Raw genomic sequence first — 19,503 nt, 5'->3', positions numbered from 1 at the left:
AAAAGAAAAGGAAAACATTTAAAATACTGAAGAAAACACATACATATGGCATTATATAAGAAAACTCAAGCCGAAACGAGGAAAGTTACAAGGGAAGTAAAGAGTGACGAAATTGGTAGGCCTAGGCAGTTAAGGAAATGTGGAGCATGATTAAAAAGATGACAAAGTGAAAGAGAAAGCATCGTCAAACGTCCAAATCATCCGCAGCTGACGCGAAAGAGCAGGTTTTCCTATAGTGTTTAAAGCAGCAGAGAGTCTGAGATGAGCCGGAATCTCTTTTCTTTGCAGGATGTTCGAGGAATCAATCATCATTTGCATTCTGAAACCTGACACTCAAACACATTACCACCACCGCGAATCTATTCCCACACACTGCGAATCTGAAACACATTATGGGCGGCAGTGGCTCCGTGGTCATGTAGGTTGTCTACAAACCGGAAGGTTGGTGGTTCAATCCCCGGTTCCACCTGACCAAGTGTCGAGGTGTCGATGTCCATGAGCAAGACACCTAACCTCAGCTGCTCCCGACGAGCTGGGTGGCATGGCTGACACCGCCGTCGGTATATGAATGTGTGAGTGAATGGGTGAATGTGAGGCTTATATGTAAAGCGCTTTGGTGGCCATAGGTCTGTGAAAGCGCTATATAAATGCAGTCCATTTACCATTACCGCGAATTTACACACACACAATGTGAATACCGCACACTGCAACACATTACCACACTGCAAAACCATACTCTAATTCTTGGCCTTCTACACAGTTTTCAATTTCCTAAAACACTTTTTGCAAACCACAACACACAATTCTCCATGTATAATCTAATAGGAAGTATTTGATTTCTTTTTTAAACACAACCTATCAAAATGCCACATTATTCATCAGAGTACACACTTCTCACATGTGCAAACACGCATTGTTTTACTGAACACCAAACAATCATGGCTTTTTAGAATAGGTCAAAGGTCAAGTTATAGGTTACACAAATGCTAACAGTAAAAAAAGTTTGCTTTCAATCTTGTTTTCGTGTTTCCATGAATTTTTTTTACATCTCTCTGCCAATTACTTTCAATCCAATGTACATTGAGCTCACGAAAGAAGAGGTTTTGAATAGGTTTTGAATAACTGTGTGTAGGCCTATATGATATAGGCTATCCAAAATATAATTTTATGGCAAAGGTGTTTTGCAACGTAAAACAAATGTTTGCTTTTGAGATGTTTGTGATATTTTAAATGCAGTGCTTCATTTTGCAAGAGATGTGAGTCATTTTGCATTTTGAAAAAATGTCACTAGCATTACAGGTGGAGATATAGGGTCAGAGAGATGCCGATCCTTTTAAAGAGACAGTTCACCTATAAAAAAATAAGAAACTATATAAAAAGGAATGAAACATGCTTTTTGTAATCATTCTTTTAATAAGTGATCACATAAACTATTTAATACAAAAAGAAAAATGTGAATTATTTGATTGTCCTGCTTCTCTTCATCCTCATCCTCATCATCGCTCACACACACACTCTTCCTCGTGTGTGAATGAGCATGGCCGCACTGAACTCTGGGCCGGTTCTGCTCGGGTCTCCTCTACAGAGAGAGGAACATCCAGAGACTGATCCATTTCTACAAAAGATGAACATCAACTTAAACACACTCTATTATTTCAGTGCAGATCTTCATTCAGAAACAAATGACACTAAACTCATGTTTTGAGCGCGAGTGTGTTAATAAATGAATAATATGTTGTTTAAAGAATAATCATACCCTCAGAGGAACAAACAGAAGTCCTCATCATCTTCCAGAGAGCAGACAGACAGCAGGACACTGATGGACAAACACACCACACTAAAAGAGCCTGGAGAGGAACAGAAACAGGAACAGATACACCATTACTAGTTATTATAGGCCTAGCATCAATTGCAGGATAGATATTCCACTGATCTATTAATATCAATCTCTCACATCATGTCTAATCAAACTGAAAAAATAAAACCAACATTTTCTGAGGTAATGTGTTATGTAATCTTGTTAAAATGGATTTTATAAAATTGGTATCGAAAAAAGTATCGTTAGGAACCGGTATCGAAACTGAGGTATGGAAAATGGCACCGGATCGAAAGATTTTGAACGATACCCAGCCCTACTCAAAGGAAGAGTCAGCTGATGATTTGAAGACACACAAGGTAGGACACATTTCAGGACTACATTATATTTACTTAGGAATACTTTATCCTTTTAGCATAAATCATTATGTCATTAGAATAAATGTATGACTTGGATAGTGCACCTAAAAATAAAATGAAAATTGTCATGATTTACTCACCCTCATGTTCCAAAACCATAATTTTGTTCATCTTAAGAAAAATAAAGAAATAATATATTTCATACTTTTTGTCATATTTTATCCATTGGAAGGCTTGTATAAAACTGCTTTATTCATATGGATTAGCTATATCTTTATGTACTTATTGAAGCTAAATATTGATTGTCTATAGACTTTTGATGGATGGTCCATGACATAAAAAATAATAATAATAATTTATTCCAAAGCTGAACAAGATTCTTGTGTTTGGTATGATGTGATAGTGAGTAAATGATGACAGAATTTTCATTTTGGGGTAAACTATCCCTTTTAAGTACCACTTTACTTTCTACTTTGTAATAAAGAACCGACTGATGCCAAATTACATTTTATTAATGATTTTTTTTATGCTCTAGAACATTCAACCGATAAACCTCTAACATTTTTTCCCAATAAAATCCTTCTGACAAACTGGAAGACGTGTTGTGAAAAGTACTACAGGGTTTTAAATGGGCACAAACCCTACTGAATAAACACTACTCTGATCCTTCACGCCTTTATTTTAATTTATGAAAATTTAAATGTCTGCCCTCACAAGGGTCGTTTTTATGATATGTGGTGACATACACTAACACTTTCTTTTTTTTCTTTCAATGCATTTAGAAAAATGAGTTTGACCAGGTGCAGCAGTCACCATCATTGCTGGTGAGGAGGAACGTTGTCTTTAAACTCACTGGATGTTTTGATTGAAGATGAGGTGGTGATGTCTACCAAGTCTTGGTCAGTGCACTGCTGCTGTTTTTTGCACTTATTTATGCCCTTATTTAGAGAACACTAACTTCTCAAAGTTTATTCATAAAGTGCTGTTGAATCTAGAGGAAACATTTTACTAAAAAAATGGTCCAGTCTGTTTCAGTTATTTTATTAGTATAATATTATTTTATATTTACACATTTTAAAGGAGAACTCCGGTCAATTTTAACATTGAGCTAATTTTTTTGTAAATTTGGAGTGCTGTTAATACAGAGAACAATGACAAAAATCGGTGTTGCCTACACCGTGTTATCCTCTTTTTAAAATTTGCACCCTGTTGACTTCAATGGGGCAAGTTTTAAACCTGCTTTTAGCCTCTTAACATCCTTGATGTGTCATTACAAGTGCACAGCCAATGTGAGTGATTCCTTCAGCGAGAACACGGGTGAATCTGACTGCAGTGGATGTGAAAGATATGAATAAAAATGATGTTTATTCAGCCAGCGCTCATACCTGTATTTACATCCTGTTTTCTGTCGAAGTCCATAGTAATCGATTGTCGAGTTCACGCTCATAGGTTTAGTATCTATGATCATGCGCGTGAACTCAACAATCGATTAATGTGGACTTCGACAGAAAAAAGGATGTAAATACAGGTATGTGCGCTGGCTGAATTAACATCACTTTTATCCATATCTTTCACATCTACTGCAGTCAGATTCACCCGTGTAAACTCTAAAGGAATCACTCACATGACCTGTGCACTTGTAATGACACATCAAGGATGTTAAGAGGCTAAAAGCAGGTTTAAGACTTCAAATCAAATCAAATCAAGTATATGTATAGCGCTTTTCACAATACAGATTGTATCAAAGCAGCTTCACAGTATTAAATTGAAATAAAATAATACAAGGTTTGTTTCTAGTGGAATTTATTGATTGATAGAATAAAATTAAATATCCCCAACTTTGCAAGCCAAAGGCAAAGACTTGCCCCATTGAAGTCAACAGGGTGCAAATTTTAAAAAGAGGATAACACGGTGTAGGCAACACCGATTTTTGTCGTTGTTCTCTGTATTGACAGCACTCCAAATTTACAAAAAAATGAGCTCAATGTTAAAATTGACCGGAGTTCTCCTTTAAACAAGCATATTTCCTTGTTTGTGCAGTTTTCACTTATTTGGTGAAAAAGTCTGATAATATTGTTTTAATCTTATTTTTATTTTTTTTACTATAAAGCCGACTGATTTTGTTTTATGCCTGAGAATTTTTTGTGAAGTAAATGTTGTATCTCAATAAATACTAAATAAGAATATCCTTCTGGTCTGTCGTAATTGCTTTGTACCAGTGTTCTTTGATAAAAAAAATGTAAGCAAGATGAGAAAATAGGGAGACTTGGTAATGTTTAATATTCTATTATGTTGATATTTTAAACAACTTTATATGTAGATGTTTATGGGTGAGTTACCATTGTGGTAAAGTGTCGAGCATGTGCTTTGGTGAAGGACCTGCTAAGAATTCAAGTTGCTTTAAAAGCAACTCCAATGGGATTGCTAGTGATGCAATATCAGTACCATCTTTAGACTGCCAACATCGTATGTATTAAGAGAAAAGCTATATTTAGGTTGATTGTATGTTATTTTAACTCTGTGTGTCTATTAAATAGACACAAATAAATAACTCTTTGGCTGAACATGATTCAAGCATGGACAGTGGTTCCACATGATGGAACCATGTTATCTCAACCCAAATTTTACTCCTCTTGGTTCAGCCGATCATAATATGATTTTACTGACTTCTGTATACATTCCCATTGTGAAGCAAGTGAAGAAAGAAATACGATATGTGAAAGAATGGACACCTTCTAATGTTGAAGTTTTGAAGGGTTGTTTAGATTGCACCGATTGGAATATGTTTTTGAATACATCTTCTGATTTGAACGATCAGGTGGTTACCATTTCTAAATATATCACTTTCTGTGTTGATTCTGTTATACCTACGAAAAAGATCACTCTGTATCTTAATAATAAACCTTGGATCACGAAGGAGTTAAAATGTATATTGAACGAGAAGAAGAGAATATTTCTTGGGGGGACCAATGAGGAGAAAAAACAGATAAATAGGGAAGTTAAAAGAGCAATTAAAATCGCTAAAAATAATTATAAAAATAAGATTGAGGATGTGTTCATGCAAGGTAATCTTAAAGCTGCCTGGAAAGGAATTAAGAGTATGGCTGCAGTGAGTACATTAGTACCAAAGCAACATATACCAATTGGAAATACTGACAATGATTTAATTCTATCTAAAGAGTTTAATGACCTTTTCTCTCGTTTGGATACATCCTCTGTCACTGATGAGATAACTATTTTTAAAAAGACCTTGAGTATTTCTAATAATTTTAAAATTAATTTATCTAATATATCAAGACAGCTGAAGGCCACACCGCTTAACAAGGCCCCAGGTCCAGACGGTATATGTAGTAGAACACTGAGATACTGCACTGACCAGCTCAGTGAAGTTCTCCAGTTACTTTTTCAGTCCTCTTTAGATCAAGGGTTGGTACCTGATTTGAGGAAAAGTTCAATCATTGTACCAATACCTAAAAAAACTAAACCAAATTCTTTGAACGACTACCGTCCAATCGCCTTGACCTCCTTAGTTATGAAGATTTTTGAAAAAGAGATGAAGAGGTACATAATGACAGTAGCTGGACCACTTTTAGATCCGCTGCAGTTTGCATATCGCGCTGGAAGAGGCGTAGATGATGCAAAACTGTTTTTGATAAATACTCTCAGTCGTCATCTGGAAAACAGCGGAGCTTTTGCACGGCTTTTGTTTGTAGATTTTTCATCTGCATTTAATCTTTTGCAACCTGTTACGTTGGGGCAAAAACTTATCAGTCAGTTTAATTTTGATCATGGATTAGTTTTATGGATCATGAACTTTTTATCAGACAGACAACAGAGGGTTAGGATTAATGAGGTGTTATCAGATATTGTAAATATCTCCACAGGTACCCCACAAGGGTGTGTGCTCTCTCCTATTTTGTTTATATTATATACAAATGACTGTCAGAGTTTGCAAGATAACAGTTACTTGGTAAAATATGCAGATGATACTGTGTTGCTCTCCTTGCTTTCACATTCAGATCAGGAATATGGTTCTGTTTTGAGTAATTTCATCTCTTGGTGCAGTAATATGAAGCTAGATCTGAATGTCTCAAAAACTAAAGAGATGATTATTAATTTTAGCAGGAGGACATTAGCACTTCAACCGATAGTCATTAATGGTACACATGTGGAGGAAGTAGAACAATATAAGTACCTGGGCACGGTCTTTGACAACAAGTTAAAGTTTGATCAGAATTCTGAGGTAATTATTAAAAAGTCACATCAAAAATTGTTTGTGCTGAGAAAGCTAAATTCCTTTAATGTACAGAGAGTTGTTCTTAAGTCATTTTATAATTCATTTGTTGAAAGTATTCTTTCTTTTTCTTTTATTTGCTGGTTTTCATCATTGTCTATAAAAAACAAAAATCGTTTGCAGGGTATTGTCAGCACGTGCTCTAAAATCATGGGTGTTCCCTTAAGAAGCCTTACTTCCTATTATGAACAGCAGGTGCTGAGGATGGCACACAAAATATTAGGAGGTAGTACTTACCCGCTGTACTTGGACTTTGAGTGGATGCCCCTGGGGCGACGTTTAAGAGCAATTAAATGCTCTACAAATCGTTATAAATTTACTTTTGTGCCTGAAGCAATACGGTTATGTAACACACGCAGGTGATTGTATTTTATTTTCATTTTTTTTTTTTATGTTCTATGTGTTAAATGTGTATATGTAGATGTTAAGTGTTTTATGTGAGGCACCATGTAAGCTTAAATTAATTGCCCCATGGGGATCAATAAAGCTTTAAACTTAACTTACTTCATGTTGGATAAACTTAAGCGAAGTGAGTAAACTCAATTAAAATAAGACTCGTCCAAATAACTTGATTTAATCATGTCCAAATAACTTGATTCAAAGTTGTCCAAATAACCTGATTCAGTCGTGTCCAAAAAACTTGATTTAATCATGTCCAAATAACTTGATTCAGTCTTGTCCAAATAACCTGATTAAGCTGTGCTCGAATAACTTGAATCAATCACGTGGAACCACTGTCCACGATTAAATCATGTTCAACCAAAGAGTCATTTTTTTGAGTGTAGGAGCGAAACGCAGTAATGCTCATATCCATTGATAAAAGAATAAATGTAACTAATAGGCTACTTGCCTTTCTCCTTCTACAGAAGCAGCAAAAAAACAAGATGATGATGATGAAGAAGACTGGAATTAAAGCATAAAGCCAGTGTAGGTCAGAGGAGCTGAGAGGTGTTGGGCTGGAGGAGGAGTGTGGAGGAGCTGGACTGGAGGAAACTGGAGCTTCTGTAAGAGACAACAGGAACAGAAATGAATAAGAGAATCATAAACCGTAAAACCAAAACCACAAACTTCTCACAATCTGCCAAAAGTCAAGCCTTTACTCTTTCTTTAAATCGATAAAGGATCTGTGTGTTTGCAGAAATTATGCAATTTTCTTCTTTTACAAATCATTAAATCATCTAATTATTAGGGAAGGGAGAAAAAAATCAGTTCACCTACCTAGGTATAAAATCGATTTTTTTTCATTACATAATCGATATTAATTCAAATGAAATTGCTTTATTGTTGGCCTTGCTTTAGATGATGTTGACAGAAGTTAGCCACTTTTGTTTCAACAGAATAAAATGTGTCATTATGAGTGTTGAGTGACGTGGGCGCGAGAGATGAGACAGACAGTATCTTCACGTTTCATCTTTAAAAGACTGTGAACTCTATTCAAACACCCACGCGAACTTTCAATTCCTCTGTTTATTAAACCTTTGACAAAATCATATTGCATAATTCAAAGCTGTGTTGGCGCTGACCCGGAGAGAGTTGTCATGAAACAGCAGTCTTTTCAACCGCATAATTTCATTATTTCTGTGATACGCAGGGACGGACTGGGGCTAAAAAACAGCCCTGGACTTTCTCCCAAATAGGCCCATCATCCGGCCATTCGCCTCTAGCCGTGTGCGACAGACACTAGACAGGATGTCCTGAAACTATGCCACAATACTGTAGCCTATCAGACAAGATATTAACAGCAAGTAACATCTCAAAACCAATGATGATAATTGGGGTTGAGTTTATTAATGAAGCCTCAGCATTCAAATAAAAACTAAAAATGTACAATACCATAAAAATACAAATAGCCTAATGAAATGTCACTGCTACAGAAACTGTGTGTGCGAGGGCTACCTCAAGGGATAAAATAATCTAGAAGGGATTTTTGTTTGTTATACTCAAAAATATTTATTATACATAACATGGTGGTGCTTTTTTTACTTTACACCATCATATGCGAAACAATAAAATATCTTGGTATTCTGGTTCAGACTTACAAGCGTTTTAAAAAAAAATCAACAATTCCTGAAAACTTATGAAAGTATTGACTTTTTTTGTTGTTGATTTTCTATAAACCTATTGTAACCTATGTGTTATCAAAAACAGTAGCCCAAACATTTAGTATAAATATAAAATGCAAAAATAAATAAATAAACTGTCATAACTTCTAAACAAAAACATTACTGCATTACATTTAATAGCCTACATTTATACATGACTATATTAATATAACAGCATTTTTAATACGATTATATCAGGCACATCTGCCAAAAAAGTTTGTTTTACTAAAGTTAATTCAGTTGTGGAGTGAAATGTCTTCTAACTGGTTTGTTCTTGGAACAATGTTTTGCCTGTTTTTTGCTTCAATGTGTTAAGAATATAAGCGCTGTTTTATAATAGAGATAGAGGATTCTGCGCTGAATTTAAATGCTTCTCGGTGGATCGTGCAGCTCTGTGTAATAATGTCGGCGTGATCGAGATCGTGATCGAGATCTGCTTCGGCCGCGATCGCTGTTTTTTGGGGCGAGCTGATAATGCTCCGCGCTGCTCAGATCAAAGTTTTGTTCCGCTTTTTGAGCGTTTGTCATTTGATGTTTCTCATACGCAACGCAAATGACAGCGTATAATCAAAGAGAGTTGGGTAATTTTGTAGAGGCAAAAGTGCAAATGTTTAGTTGCACCGGCACAAAATTATACCATTTCGAGGTCTGGAGCCCTCAGTGGATCGCTATTGACAAGTTTGGGCTATTTATAGAATGTGTTTAGCGGGCAACCACGATGGAGACCACTGCAATAGGGCCTATAGCCTACTATAACTTAATATAATGTAACTATATAATTTGCTCACATTATATTGGAATAAATTATACTTACATTATGTAGTATAATGTATTCAAAATATAATGTAAGCAAATTTAAAAGTGCAGTAAACCTTATAAAACGAACTTTCTGTCAGTGGCTAGTAGGCCGACTCTTCTTCCTCAGGTGTTTTTTTTTTTTTTTTTTTTTTTTTTTTTTTTACACGTAGCCTAGCATATATAAGTGATCGTATTAGTGCCCCTGCTGTTGGCTGTTCATAGCCTAGCCTACTGCTTTATTACACTTTTTTTGTGTGCCGACGGCCCTCGGTTGGACGGCCGTTCTGGACTTTTCCAGAACGCTAATTGTCAGTCCGTCCCTGGTGATACAATAGTTCAAATTATAATAGAAGTACTGGGATAAAAGTTTAAAGTTCAAATAAACACTGATCTCTAAAATAGAGTTAATCAGCTTTTGATAAAAACTTGGCGCTTAAAATATCGAATAGTCTAAGCTACATTGTTTCATCGATTACTGGAATTCGATCTACAATACTGTAATTGTTACATTGACAATGACTGTTAAAAAATGTATTTGTTATTGAATCATTTATTAAAAAGAATGTAGTAGCCTACTGTATGATGCTTCTAAAATAAGTCAGATAAATGTGATGAATTGTTTTTGTAAATATGACTCATCATGGACAGAAAGTCTATGATTTAACTTTTCCCCATGGTGTTAAAATCGAAATATGGAAACACAATACTTGTGGAATAGCAATTCTTAAAAAAAAAAAAAAAAAAAAAAAAAATCGCAATTCATATATTATCGGCACCCAAGTATCGTGATAATATCAAATCGGGAGATAGATTACCCGAATGTTATCACTTTTAATTGTTTTCAACAGAAGATCTTTCAAAAAGCATTTGCTTGTTACTGTGTATAACCATGACCATGAACATCGGTCAAAAGTTTCGAAACCTTACTTTTTTGTTTAAAACAAAATTCTCTTACGTTCGTCAAGCCTGTATTTAATTGATAAAAAAACAGGGGGGGGGGTAAACATTATTAATTTAAATTAAAATTAAAACATTATTAATTTAAAATAATGGGTTTCCATTTTAACATATAATTTATTTCTCTGATGCAAAGCTGAATTTTCATCAGTCATTACTGGCTGGACGGTGCTTGTTAATGGACGTACACACCTCGATTATTATTTACTGAAACGTCCACAAGTGAGCCGTATTCATTTATATATTCTTTAACTTCTATTTGTTATATTCCATTTAGTTATTAGGAAATGTTTTCTTACTGCTAAGCACTGACACATTGCCCTCTTCCTCTAAAAACTCGCTTGATTTATCAGCAACACTGATGTTCTATTGCAGATCTACATTTAGCAACATCGTTACAGTTGCTGTAGATTTATTTGACTGTGATAGTCTTGCTTTCAAGTAACCAAAAATCCAAATAAACAGTCAATGAATCCAGTTTCAGTCCCTGTGCTGTGTGAAAAACTGTGCACCTTCTCTCCAGCCAACACCCGAGGGAAGATTTCAGGTTATTCAGTGACAATTACCCAAGAGTGAAGCCTACTGGACACACAATACATGACAACGTTTAAAGAAAAGGAAACACATGCCCATACAAGGATTATTAACATGCCCATACAAGGATTATTGTCAATGTTGGACTCAGTTGTGCTGATTAATATTTTTTTTTGGAACCTGTGGTACTTTTTTCAGGATTCACTGATGGCATTTATTCAAAATATAAATATTTTCTAACAATATAAATCTTCACTATCACTTTATCAATATAACACATCCTTCCTTGCTGAATAAAAATATTATTTCCTTTTTAAAAAATTAGCTGACCACAAACTTTTGAACAGAAGTGAATATATTGTTACAAAGAATTTCTATTTTAAATAAAATGCTGTTTTATTTACTCTTTATTCATCAAAGAATCCTAAAAAAAACTATCACAGGTTCCAAAAAAAAAATATATTAAGCAGCACAACTGTTGATAAATTGATAAATCATCATATTAGAATGATTTCTGAAGGATCATGTGACACTGAAGACTGGAGTAATTATGCTGATATATACATTTTATATTCACATAGAAAACCATTATTTTAAATTGTAATAATATTTTGCAATATTACTGTTTTTTTCTGTATTTGAGATCAAATGAATATCAGGCTTGATGTGCATAAGAGATTTATTTAAAGTAATATTTCCAAACTTTTGAGAGTATATTGTTCTAGTTAGTACATTACATGCAAAAAAACGTTATTGTAAATATACTCACTGTTGACAGCAAGTGTAGCTTTCACCTCACACACGTCCTTTCCAAAGAAAGCTTGTGCTTTATAGAGTCCAGATCTGGAGATGTCCACGTTGTGAATGGTTACGCGCACGCATTCTCCTCCAACTCGCACTGAGAGCCCAGATGTGTCCACAACAGCACATCCTTCATGAGGGACACACTTCTGTGCGATCAAAGATAAGTTTTTCGTAGTTTCTTCTTTAAAAATGATCCTCAGTCTATCGGCTTTCTCCGCTTTATCCATTGGGAATAGAAGTGTAACGTTTTCTCCATGGTTTGCCTCGAACTTCGACCCATCAGCAAGTAAAGCATCGCCTGTTAAACAGAAAGAAAGTGTTTAGGATGTCAATCAATGCTTTAGAACAACGAGGACTGACATTAATTTACATTCATTTTACAGTTAAATAAAAACAAGCATTCGCCCAGTAACCCCAACTCTCTACCAACCTGAGACCAACACTAAGTGAACTAACACGAAGACAGGGGAATTTAATTTCATATTTAACAAAACTGTGCAGAATCTCCAAAAATGTATCCAAAATATGTAATGTAGCGGGTTGTCGTGTGCTTTTAGTTGGTTTGATTCAACAGACTGCCTGTTCGTGATCGCGCTCTCTGCAGTAACACTGTGCACTGAGTAGGCTAACCATAGACTGTAAAAAATAGGCAGTAACAAAGACTGTGTCACAAACGTCATTCCTGGCTGGGTGTGTGGGGTTTTCTATCTTGGGTTTTCGATGTCACGGTGTGTGTGGGCGTGGCCTAAATGCGCTCTGTACTTCTACTTCCGCACTCTTGCTCATTTCTCAACCCGAAGATCCAAAGCATTCAACGCCACACCTAAAACCCTCCTCATTCTGTCTACCTTTTGCGATCATGAGCCTTCATCATCATTAATTGTTACAAATGGCTACTATATTCTTACTAACCGCACCTCTGGTAGCCTATTTTAAATCACTGTAACTAATCAAAAAGTAGGCTATTTTCATAAAGGAGCTCAAAGCTTCCTACAAGTGCCAAAGCCTCACAAAAATCTTTATACTGTATCATTGAGCACAGTTTAATCATTGGTAGAATATAAATAGGGTATTTAGAGTATTTCAATACAAACATTTCAGTCAAATATGCAATATGTCAAAAAAGTAGACTATAAGTAGCCTATAATTCCGCGCAATTTGGCAACACTAGCAGGCACATACGCAACAAAAATATATCATTAATGTTACTCCAATTATTTTTTCTTGTGTCATTATGAATTACAATTCTAATTATAAACACAATTACAAATATCAAGATAGCGGCAAATATATTTATTTTTATTATGTAGCCTAATATTTATTGTGTATGCTAAAACAACTCATATTTAGTAGGCTACTGTCTAATGTTAAAATCGTTTACTTACTTGTGAAAATGAAGATTGCCAAAGAGAAAAGAACAATAGTCGAATAAGCTGAATCATGGCGCCAGACGAATAAAAGCTTTTGCTAACCTCCTTCCCCTTGGTAATTCTGTGAAATGTAACGCATAGTTGGCTTTTAGAAACGCACCCCTGATTGGTGCACTTTTAAGTGTCTCACTGTACAGCCAATCGGTGGACACCGTTCTGGAGGTGACGGTTTCACTGGGCGGTGCCAGACCGCGTATCTTCCCATCATTCGCTTTTTTAAGAGCTCATTGAAACCAGGAACAACAAACAATAAGTGAGAAACATCAGTGATAGTTCTTCAGAAAGAAAGCCTAGTGGCCTATACGTTCTCTGACATGGCATATTCATGTTGACAACTTGTGCACTCGGTTTCTACAAAGATTGAATTTTTATTTTATAAATGTGAGTGTCTCTAACATTTACTCTTTTCAGTTTAAGTTACTGTTATTAATTATTTTCTGTTCTTTGGTAGTTTAGTTAGAGGTTTAAATTCCCCAGTTAGATTGCTTTTTGTTTGTTATTTTGGCCTTGCCATCTCCAGAAGCCATTGCTTCCATTTGAGTTAGGCTACTTTTTTTTCTATTATTTTTTATATGTTTCTATACCTTGTCTTGTTCCATGAGCTAAAAAAAAAAATCTTTACGATAATTCGTTTGCTTGTGCTGCTGTGGATCAACGCTCTTAAAAATATGAATATTTTGTTGCGTCTGCCTTTGCGGAACAAGTTGAAATCTGAGCTTGCGATTTACATTGTCTTATTCAAACGGCCATGACGATCTTGGGCAGAAGTGAACCGTTTATATTCACACGAAATGTCTATATGCTGAGGGAAGCATATTAGATTCAGCATGATACAAAGTTATCAGTGAACGAACTGTTGATAAAAAGTTGCATTCTTCGAGCGTGATGCAAACAGGCCTACGCTACTCAACGTTTTATGAAATTACGCAGTTCTGAATTGAAAATATGCTATTCATATTATGATTCTTGTAGCTAATTCATAACTGAATGTGACGAGACACGAAACGTTTGTGTTTTCGACATAGATATTGCACATTTTAAAATAAAATACTATTTTCAAATTTAGCCTACTTCATAACTAAAAGAACTTCTTTTACTATTCTTATTTATCCCCTTAAATTATTTTTAATCATTTAATTATCCTTTAATTATTTTATTCCTTTATTATTATTCATAATTTAATAATAACCCGTCTACGGTTACAAAAGTAAAGGTTTAGGTGGAAATTTGTCTTGGGGTCAAAAGCCACTGCATCACATAAAACAAATAGTAAAATGAAAAAATAACATAACACCATAGAAAGAGGAAAGAAAAGGGGGGGGGGAAGAAAAAAATAACATAATATTTATATGAAACCCCGTGTGATTGGAAGGTTATGAATATGTACAGTGCTGTGATCTCAAATTGACTTTGTGATGAAAACTGAGGAGATGATACTCGATCCATTCACAATATGGCAGTGGGCATCAAACCACACTCTATTTCAGAGTGGTAAAGATGTCTTGATCTTTATATAATAAGCAAAGAATATCAGCATCATTACTAAATTTAGCAATGTAAGATAACTGGGGAGCTCACACACAAACACACCCTTGAAGTGTACAACTCCGCCTCTGTTTTGTTACTCAACTCTTTGGACACCGTATATTTTGCAACGCCCTTTACTTCTTCATTGTGAATATGAATGAAAGATTGTGTGTGTGAGGGAAGCTTGAGAGATAAAATGTTGAACTTGTTTGCAGTCAGCGGAACGTAAGGGCCTTATCATGACTCAGACTTTAGTTTTCATGACTCATTCTTATGCTCTGCAACTGACTCACTGGATCGCTTCTGTTCTTGTCAGTCCATCACATCCACAGGAACTTGCGATTTGAACGCTTAAGGCGAGACACAGGTTAATAGGGTAGAATTTTAAAATAATAAATATCACCATGAAACTTCCTCAGTTGATTACTTACACAAGTATATAAAAATGTATTACAAGTTTTAGAAATGTGTTTGTTTAATTATGCAAATTAGGCATTATCTCATTAATAGGCCTGCATGATTTTGCATATATTTTCGGTAGATCTGAAGTGAACATATGATAAAGCCATGGTGCAAAATTATTTAATCATTTTGTTTACACACAAGATGAAAATAAAAATTCAGAGGGATTTCAGGATATAGGCTATGCTTTCATTACCTAGGAAATCGAAATATACTGTCCATAGCCAATATAAAGGGATAGTTCGCCCAAAAATGAAAATTCTGTCATCATTTACTCACCCTCAAGTTGTTGCTGAACACAAAAGAAGATATTTTGAAAAATGGCGGTAACTAAACAGTTGATGGACCCCATTGACTGGCTTCCATAGTACCTTTTTTTCTACTATGGAAGTTAATGGGGTCCATCAACTGTTTAGTTACCGCCATTTTTCAAAATATCTTCTTTTGTGTTCAGCAGAAAAAAGAAATTCATACAGGTTTGAAACAACTTGAGGGTGAGTAAGGAAAACACCAGTAATTTGTTTAGGCTTGGTTTTTAGGGAATTCCAAACCTGCACACATCAACGCACATAACTATAGAACCCGTTCTTAATGCGCATCTGAACGCCATCAGCGTTTCTCACAGGTTCGCGTTTAAAGTCTGTGTAGAGAGAATGGTGTCGTCTTGGCGGCCCTAATTTAAAAACAAATGATCGTTGCGACGGAAGCGAATCAATCAAAACTAACTTTAGCTGGAAAATAACTTTATTAAAGAACCGCTATAAAGCCAAAACAATCTTACGTTAAATTATACATTTATCTCTGTAAAGCTGCTTTGAGACAATCTACATTGTTAAAAGCGCTATATAAATGAAGATGACTTGACTTGACTTGAGTAAATGATGACCGAATTTTCATTTTTGGGCGAACTATCCCTTTAATCAATGTTAATGTCAACATATATGATTCAGAAATTAACATGATTATTTCCATTAGGCCTTAGGCTACATTAACAAGGATTAATAAATGCTGTTGTTCACGGTTAGTTCATGTTTGTAAATACATTAAATACCATTAAATATTGTAACTGTAACTGGCAAACAACTCAGACGAAAACGGACAGACAGTCGCAGAAAGTCATGAATCAGATCATTAGATATTGAATCTCATAGATAAATAAAATATTTCAGCTTTTTTTGGTAAGTGCTTTATTTTGAATCACAAACTATTTAACTGGAAATCAATACAATTGTGAATTAAAATGGTCCTGCTGCTCTTCATCATCATCATCATCATCACTCTTCCTCGTGTGTGAATGAGCATGGCCGCACTGAACTCTGGGCCGGTTCTGCTCGGGTCTCCTCTACAGAGAGAGGAACATCCAGAGACTGATGCATTTCTACAAAAGATGAACATCAACTTAAACACACTCTATTATGTCAGTGCAGATCTTCATTCAGAAACAAATGACACTAAACTCATGTTTTGACTGCGAGTGTGTTAATAAATGAATAATATGTTGTTTAAAGAATAATCATACCCTCAGAGGAACATACAGAAGTCCTCATCATCTTCCAGAGAGCAGACAGACAGCAGCACAATGATGGACAAACACTCCACACTGAAGAGCATGGAGAGTTAAACCATTAATATAGTTATTATAGCGCCATCTACAGTATACTATGCAACTGAACCTGTCTGTCAGTTTTGCTTGACAGTTATGATACTTAAGGTTATTTAATCTATTTGCAAACATGAATTATCAATGGCCAATATATAAGCTATATACATATATTAAAGCATTTATTAATCATTGTTAATGTTACATAATAAAAATACTAATTTTAATTTCTAAATCAATAGGAATACAGACTCAGATTATTAGAACTGCAGCGCTGCTCATATCCATAAATAAAATAATAAATGTAAGTAGCCTAATACTTGCCCTCTTGAGTTTCCAGAAGTAAACGCCCCCCGAGACGACAATAACCAGAGGAATAACAGTACTGTCATTTAGCAGACGCTTTTATCCAAAGCGACTTACAAATTAGGACTAAATTGACCCTTCGCTAAGCCACGCCCGAAAACCGCCACAGGCCAATCGTGGCTTAGCAACCGTAACTAGTTTCGGGAGGTCTGGCAAGCTTTCGAGCGAGAGGGAAACATGCCGCGTTGTGCGTATGGATTGTGCAAATCTGATACCCGGTATCCTAAAATTTTGGACGGGGTGGTGGATTTTGCTCCCTTCCCGAAACCTAAAACCCAAGGGGAGAAATGCCGGGCGTCATCTTCATTTATATAGCGCTTTTAACAATGTAGATTGTTCCAAAGCAGCTTTACATTGATAATAGGAAATTAAAAGTAAAGTGTTTTGGCTTTATAGCAGCTCTAGAATAAAGTTATTGTCCAGCTCGTGGATCAAGCAGTGTGATTAAAGGCAAGACGGAGGCTCACTGACATAATTTAACGGTACTCAGTGCTTGAAGTGGGGGAAAAAAGGTGCCGGTACTCTCTTGCATTGGCAAGTAATCATGACATTTGAGATTTCTACAGAGAAAAACAAAACTTGGAGATATTGCTGGTACAACAACAATTTATTGATATTTATTAACAACTAAATGTAACATAAATGTATTTAAACAAGTCGTGTATGTCTGTGTGTGTGTGTGTGTGTGTGTGTGTGTGTGTGTGTGTGTGTGTGTGTGTGTGCGTGTGTGTGAAAACGGAACTACTCTGCAAGTCTGCAAGTCCAAAAATACATTTATGGTGAGATTACTACATTTTATTTAATTAAATGCATTTATAGTGAGATTATTATATTTTCATGTCATATTCTGTGTTAATTTTGACCACGAACCATGCGCTGTCACTTTAATTCAGCGCGTGCAGCACAGCGAAAATAGACTCGGTGCAGAAATGATCGTTGCACTGCTGTATACGCACCGCTCCTGGAACGCATTGCCGGACCGCATCCGCGTGCAGTGTGAAAGCTCTAACCTGTTAATATGGGTGCGGGGAAAAAACGCACCGCATACGCATTGCAAACGGAGTATATGTGAAATGGGCATGACACTGACGCTTTTTCTGTCAGTGGTAGAGTACCGGCTACATGCGAGAAGTAGCGGTACGCAAGAAAAAGTGCAGGTACGTTTGAAGTAAAATGCAGAAGTGCCGGTACTGCGTACCGGTGAGTACCGCCCCACTTCGAGCACTGACGGTACTTAAAAATATATTTCAGCATTTTGTTAATCGACGGCCAAACTAGTAACGTTACCCCAATCCGATCGCGACTCTCCCGGTGTTAGTTCTAGTAAAAGTAAAAGGTAGTTAGTAAAAGGAGGGAACATCAGGGGGCTTGCCGGAGATCTCCAAGGAAAAGTTTGGTATGCAAACTTAATCAGTTCATAACAGTAGACACTATGTGACCCACGACGTGTGAGCAGGGGGAGAACCGGGGCGAAAGTAACGCGGGACGAAAGTAACAAAGCGATTTTCTCAGAGCCCTGACTATATTAGCATTTCAACCTATGACAGCACGTTTAGTACGCAACCATTGACGGAGCTGCCAAATATCACGTGATTTCATCATCGTTTCCCGCGGTTAGGTCCGGTAAGCAGTTTTCGAGTTCAATAAGTAAATTACTGAAGCGGTACTTTTTTTCTAATTACAAGTTTAGTTTTTCGTTTCATGTCACACAGTAATGATCAATCTACAGGTTATTAAGTGCTGTAACACATCCTGAAGTTTGCCTTGTCAGAGTTTTTCAGAATAAAAGTAAATCGGGTTTAAATGTCAGGAGTTCCTGTCGGGACGAAAGTAACACTTGTTACTTTTGTCCCGCTATAGTGAAAAAAAGTGTTTCTTTTGTCGCGCTGCTAATGTGGTGACTTTCTCTGTGTTGCAGCATTTATTAAAACATGTTTATGTCATATTATACCAACAGAATATGGCAAGAGTGAGGGTCAGTACGACAGATAGAGGTCTTATTCAGCCAGATGTTTATGAGAGCACGTTCACATTTAAATCAGCTGATTTCTGTGTCACCAATTTTTTTCACTCAATCTGTTTCCATTTACCCTAAACACATTTAAGTTTTAGCCATACCTTATAGCTTTTCCACCTCCACCTATGAATTTGCAGGGTTTCCATCCTGATGTTTTTATGCAGATTTTAAATTTATGCATAAAAACAGCTTGATGGAAACATGACTATTGTTACATTATGTTGAGAATTTATATTATGGTAATGTAATTAATTTTCATATTGTTCATGTTGAAAACACATTTTATAAAATAGATTGACATTGCCAATAAAAAAAAAATATTCTAAACAATTCAAGTTTGTACTGCTGGGTTATTTGAAACATTGATGAAACTGAAATTTAAAATGAAAATGTAAATTAACAATTTTTTGCAAATATTAAGGCCAAAATATGTTTGC

General features: G+C 35.7%; 2 protein-coding genes across 3 annotated transcripts in view; one reads left to right on the top strand and one right to left on the bottom strand.

Annotated features, from left to right (window-relative positions):
* The window catches only part of LOC311072984 (uncharacterized protein), a 1,552,487-nt gene that overhangs the window by 547,620 nt on the left and 985,364 nt on the right, over positions 1–19,503 (top strand). The window lies entirely within an intron of this gene.
* Positions 1,401–13,176, bottom strand: LOC311072975 (uncharacterized protein). Of its 2 annotated transcripts, none has more exons than XM_084098362.1 (5): positions 13,050–13,176; positions 11,630–11,962; positions 7,320–7,471; positions 1,757–1,847; positions 1,401–1,615 (listed from the first exon to the last, which is right to left on the bottom strand). In XM_084098362.1, exons 2-5 carry the CDS (start codon positions 11,889–11,891, stop codon positions 1,497–1,499), a joined length of 624 nt encoding a protein of 207 aa, XP_083954488.1. In that variant the 5' UTR covers positions 11,892–11,962; positions 13,050–13,176; the 3' UTR covers positions 1,401–1,496. The 2 variants fall into 2 exon arrangements, with proteins under 2 accessions (XP_083954488.1, XP_083954487.1); XM_084098361.1 differs by lacking the exon at positions 13,050–13,176 and adding an exon at positions 12,095–12,277.

This window comes from Abramis brama, assembly GCF_963993115.1.
Source record: "Abramis brama genome assembly, chromosome: 22".
NCBI classification, from domain to species: domain Eukaryota; kingdom Metazoa; phylum Chordata; class Actinopteri; order Cypriniformes; family Leuciscidae; genus Abramis; species Abramis brama.
The sequence above is the reverse complement of the archived record's forward strand: the minus strand, read 5'-3'. Positions and strand labels throughout refer to the sequence as shown.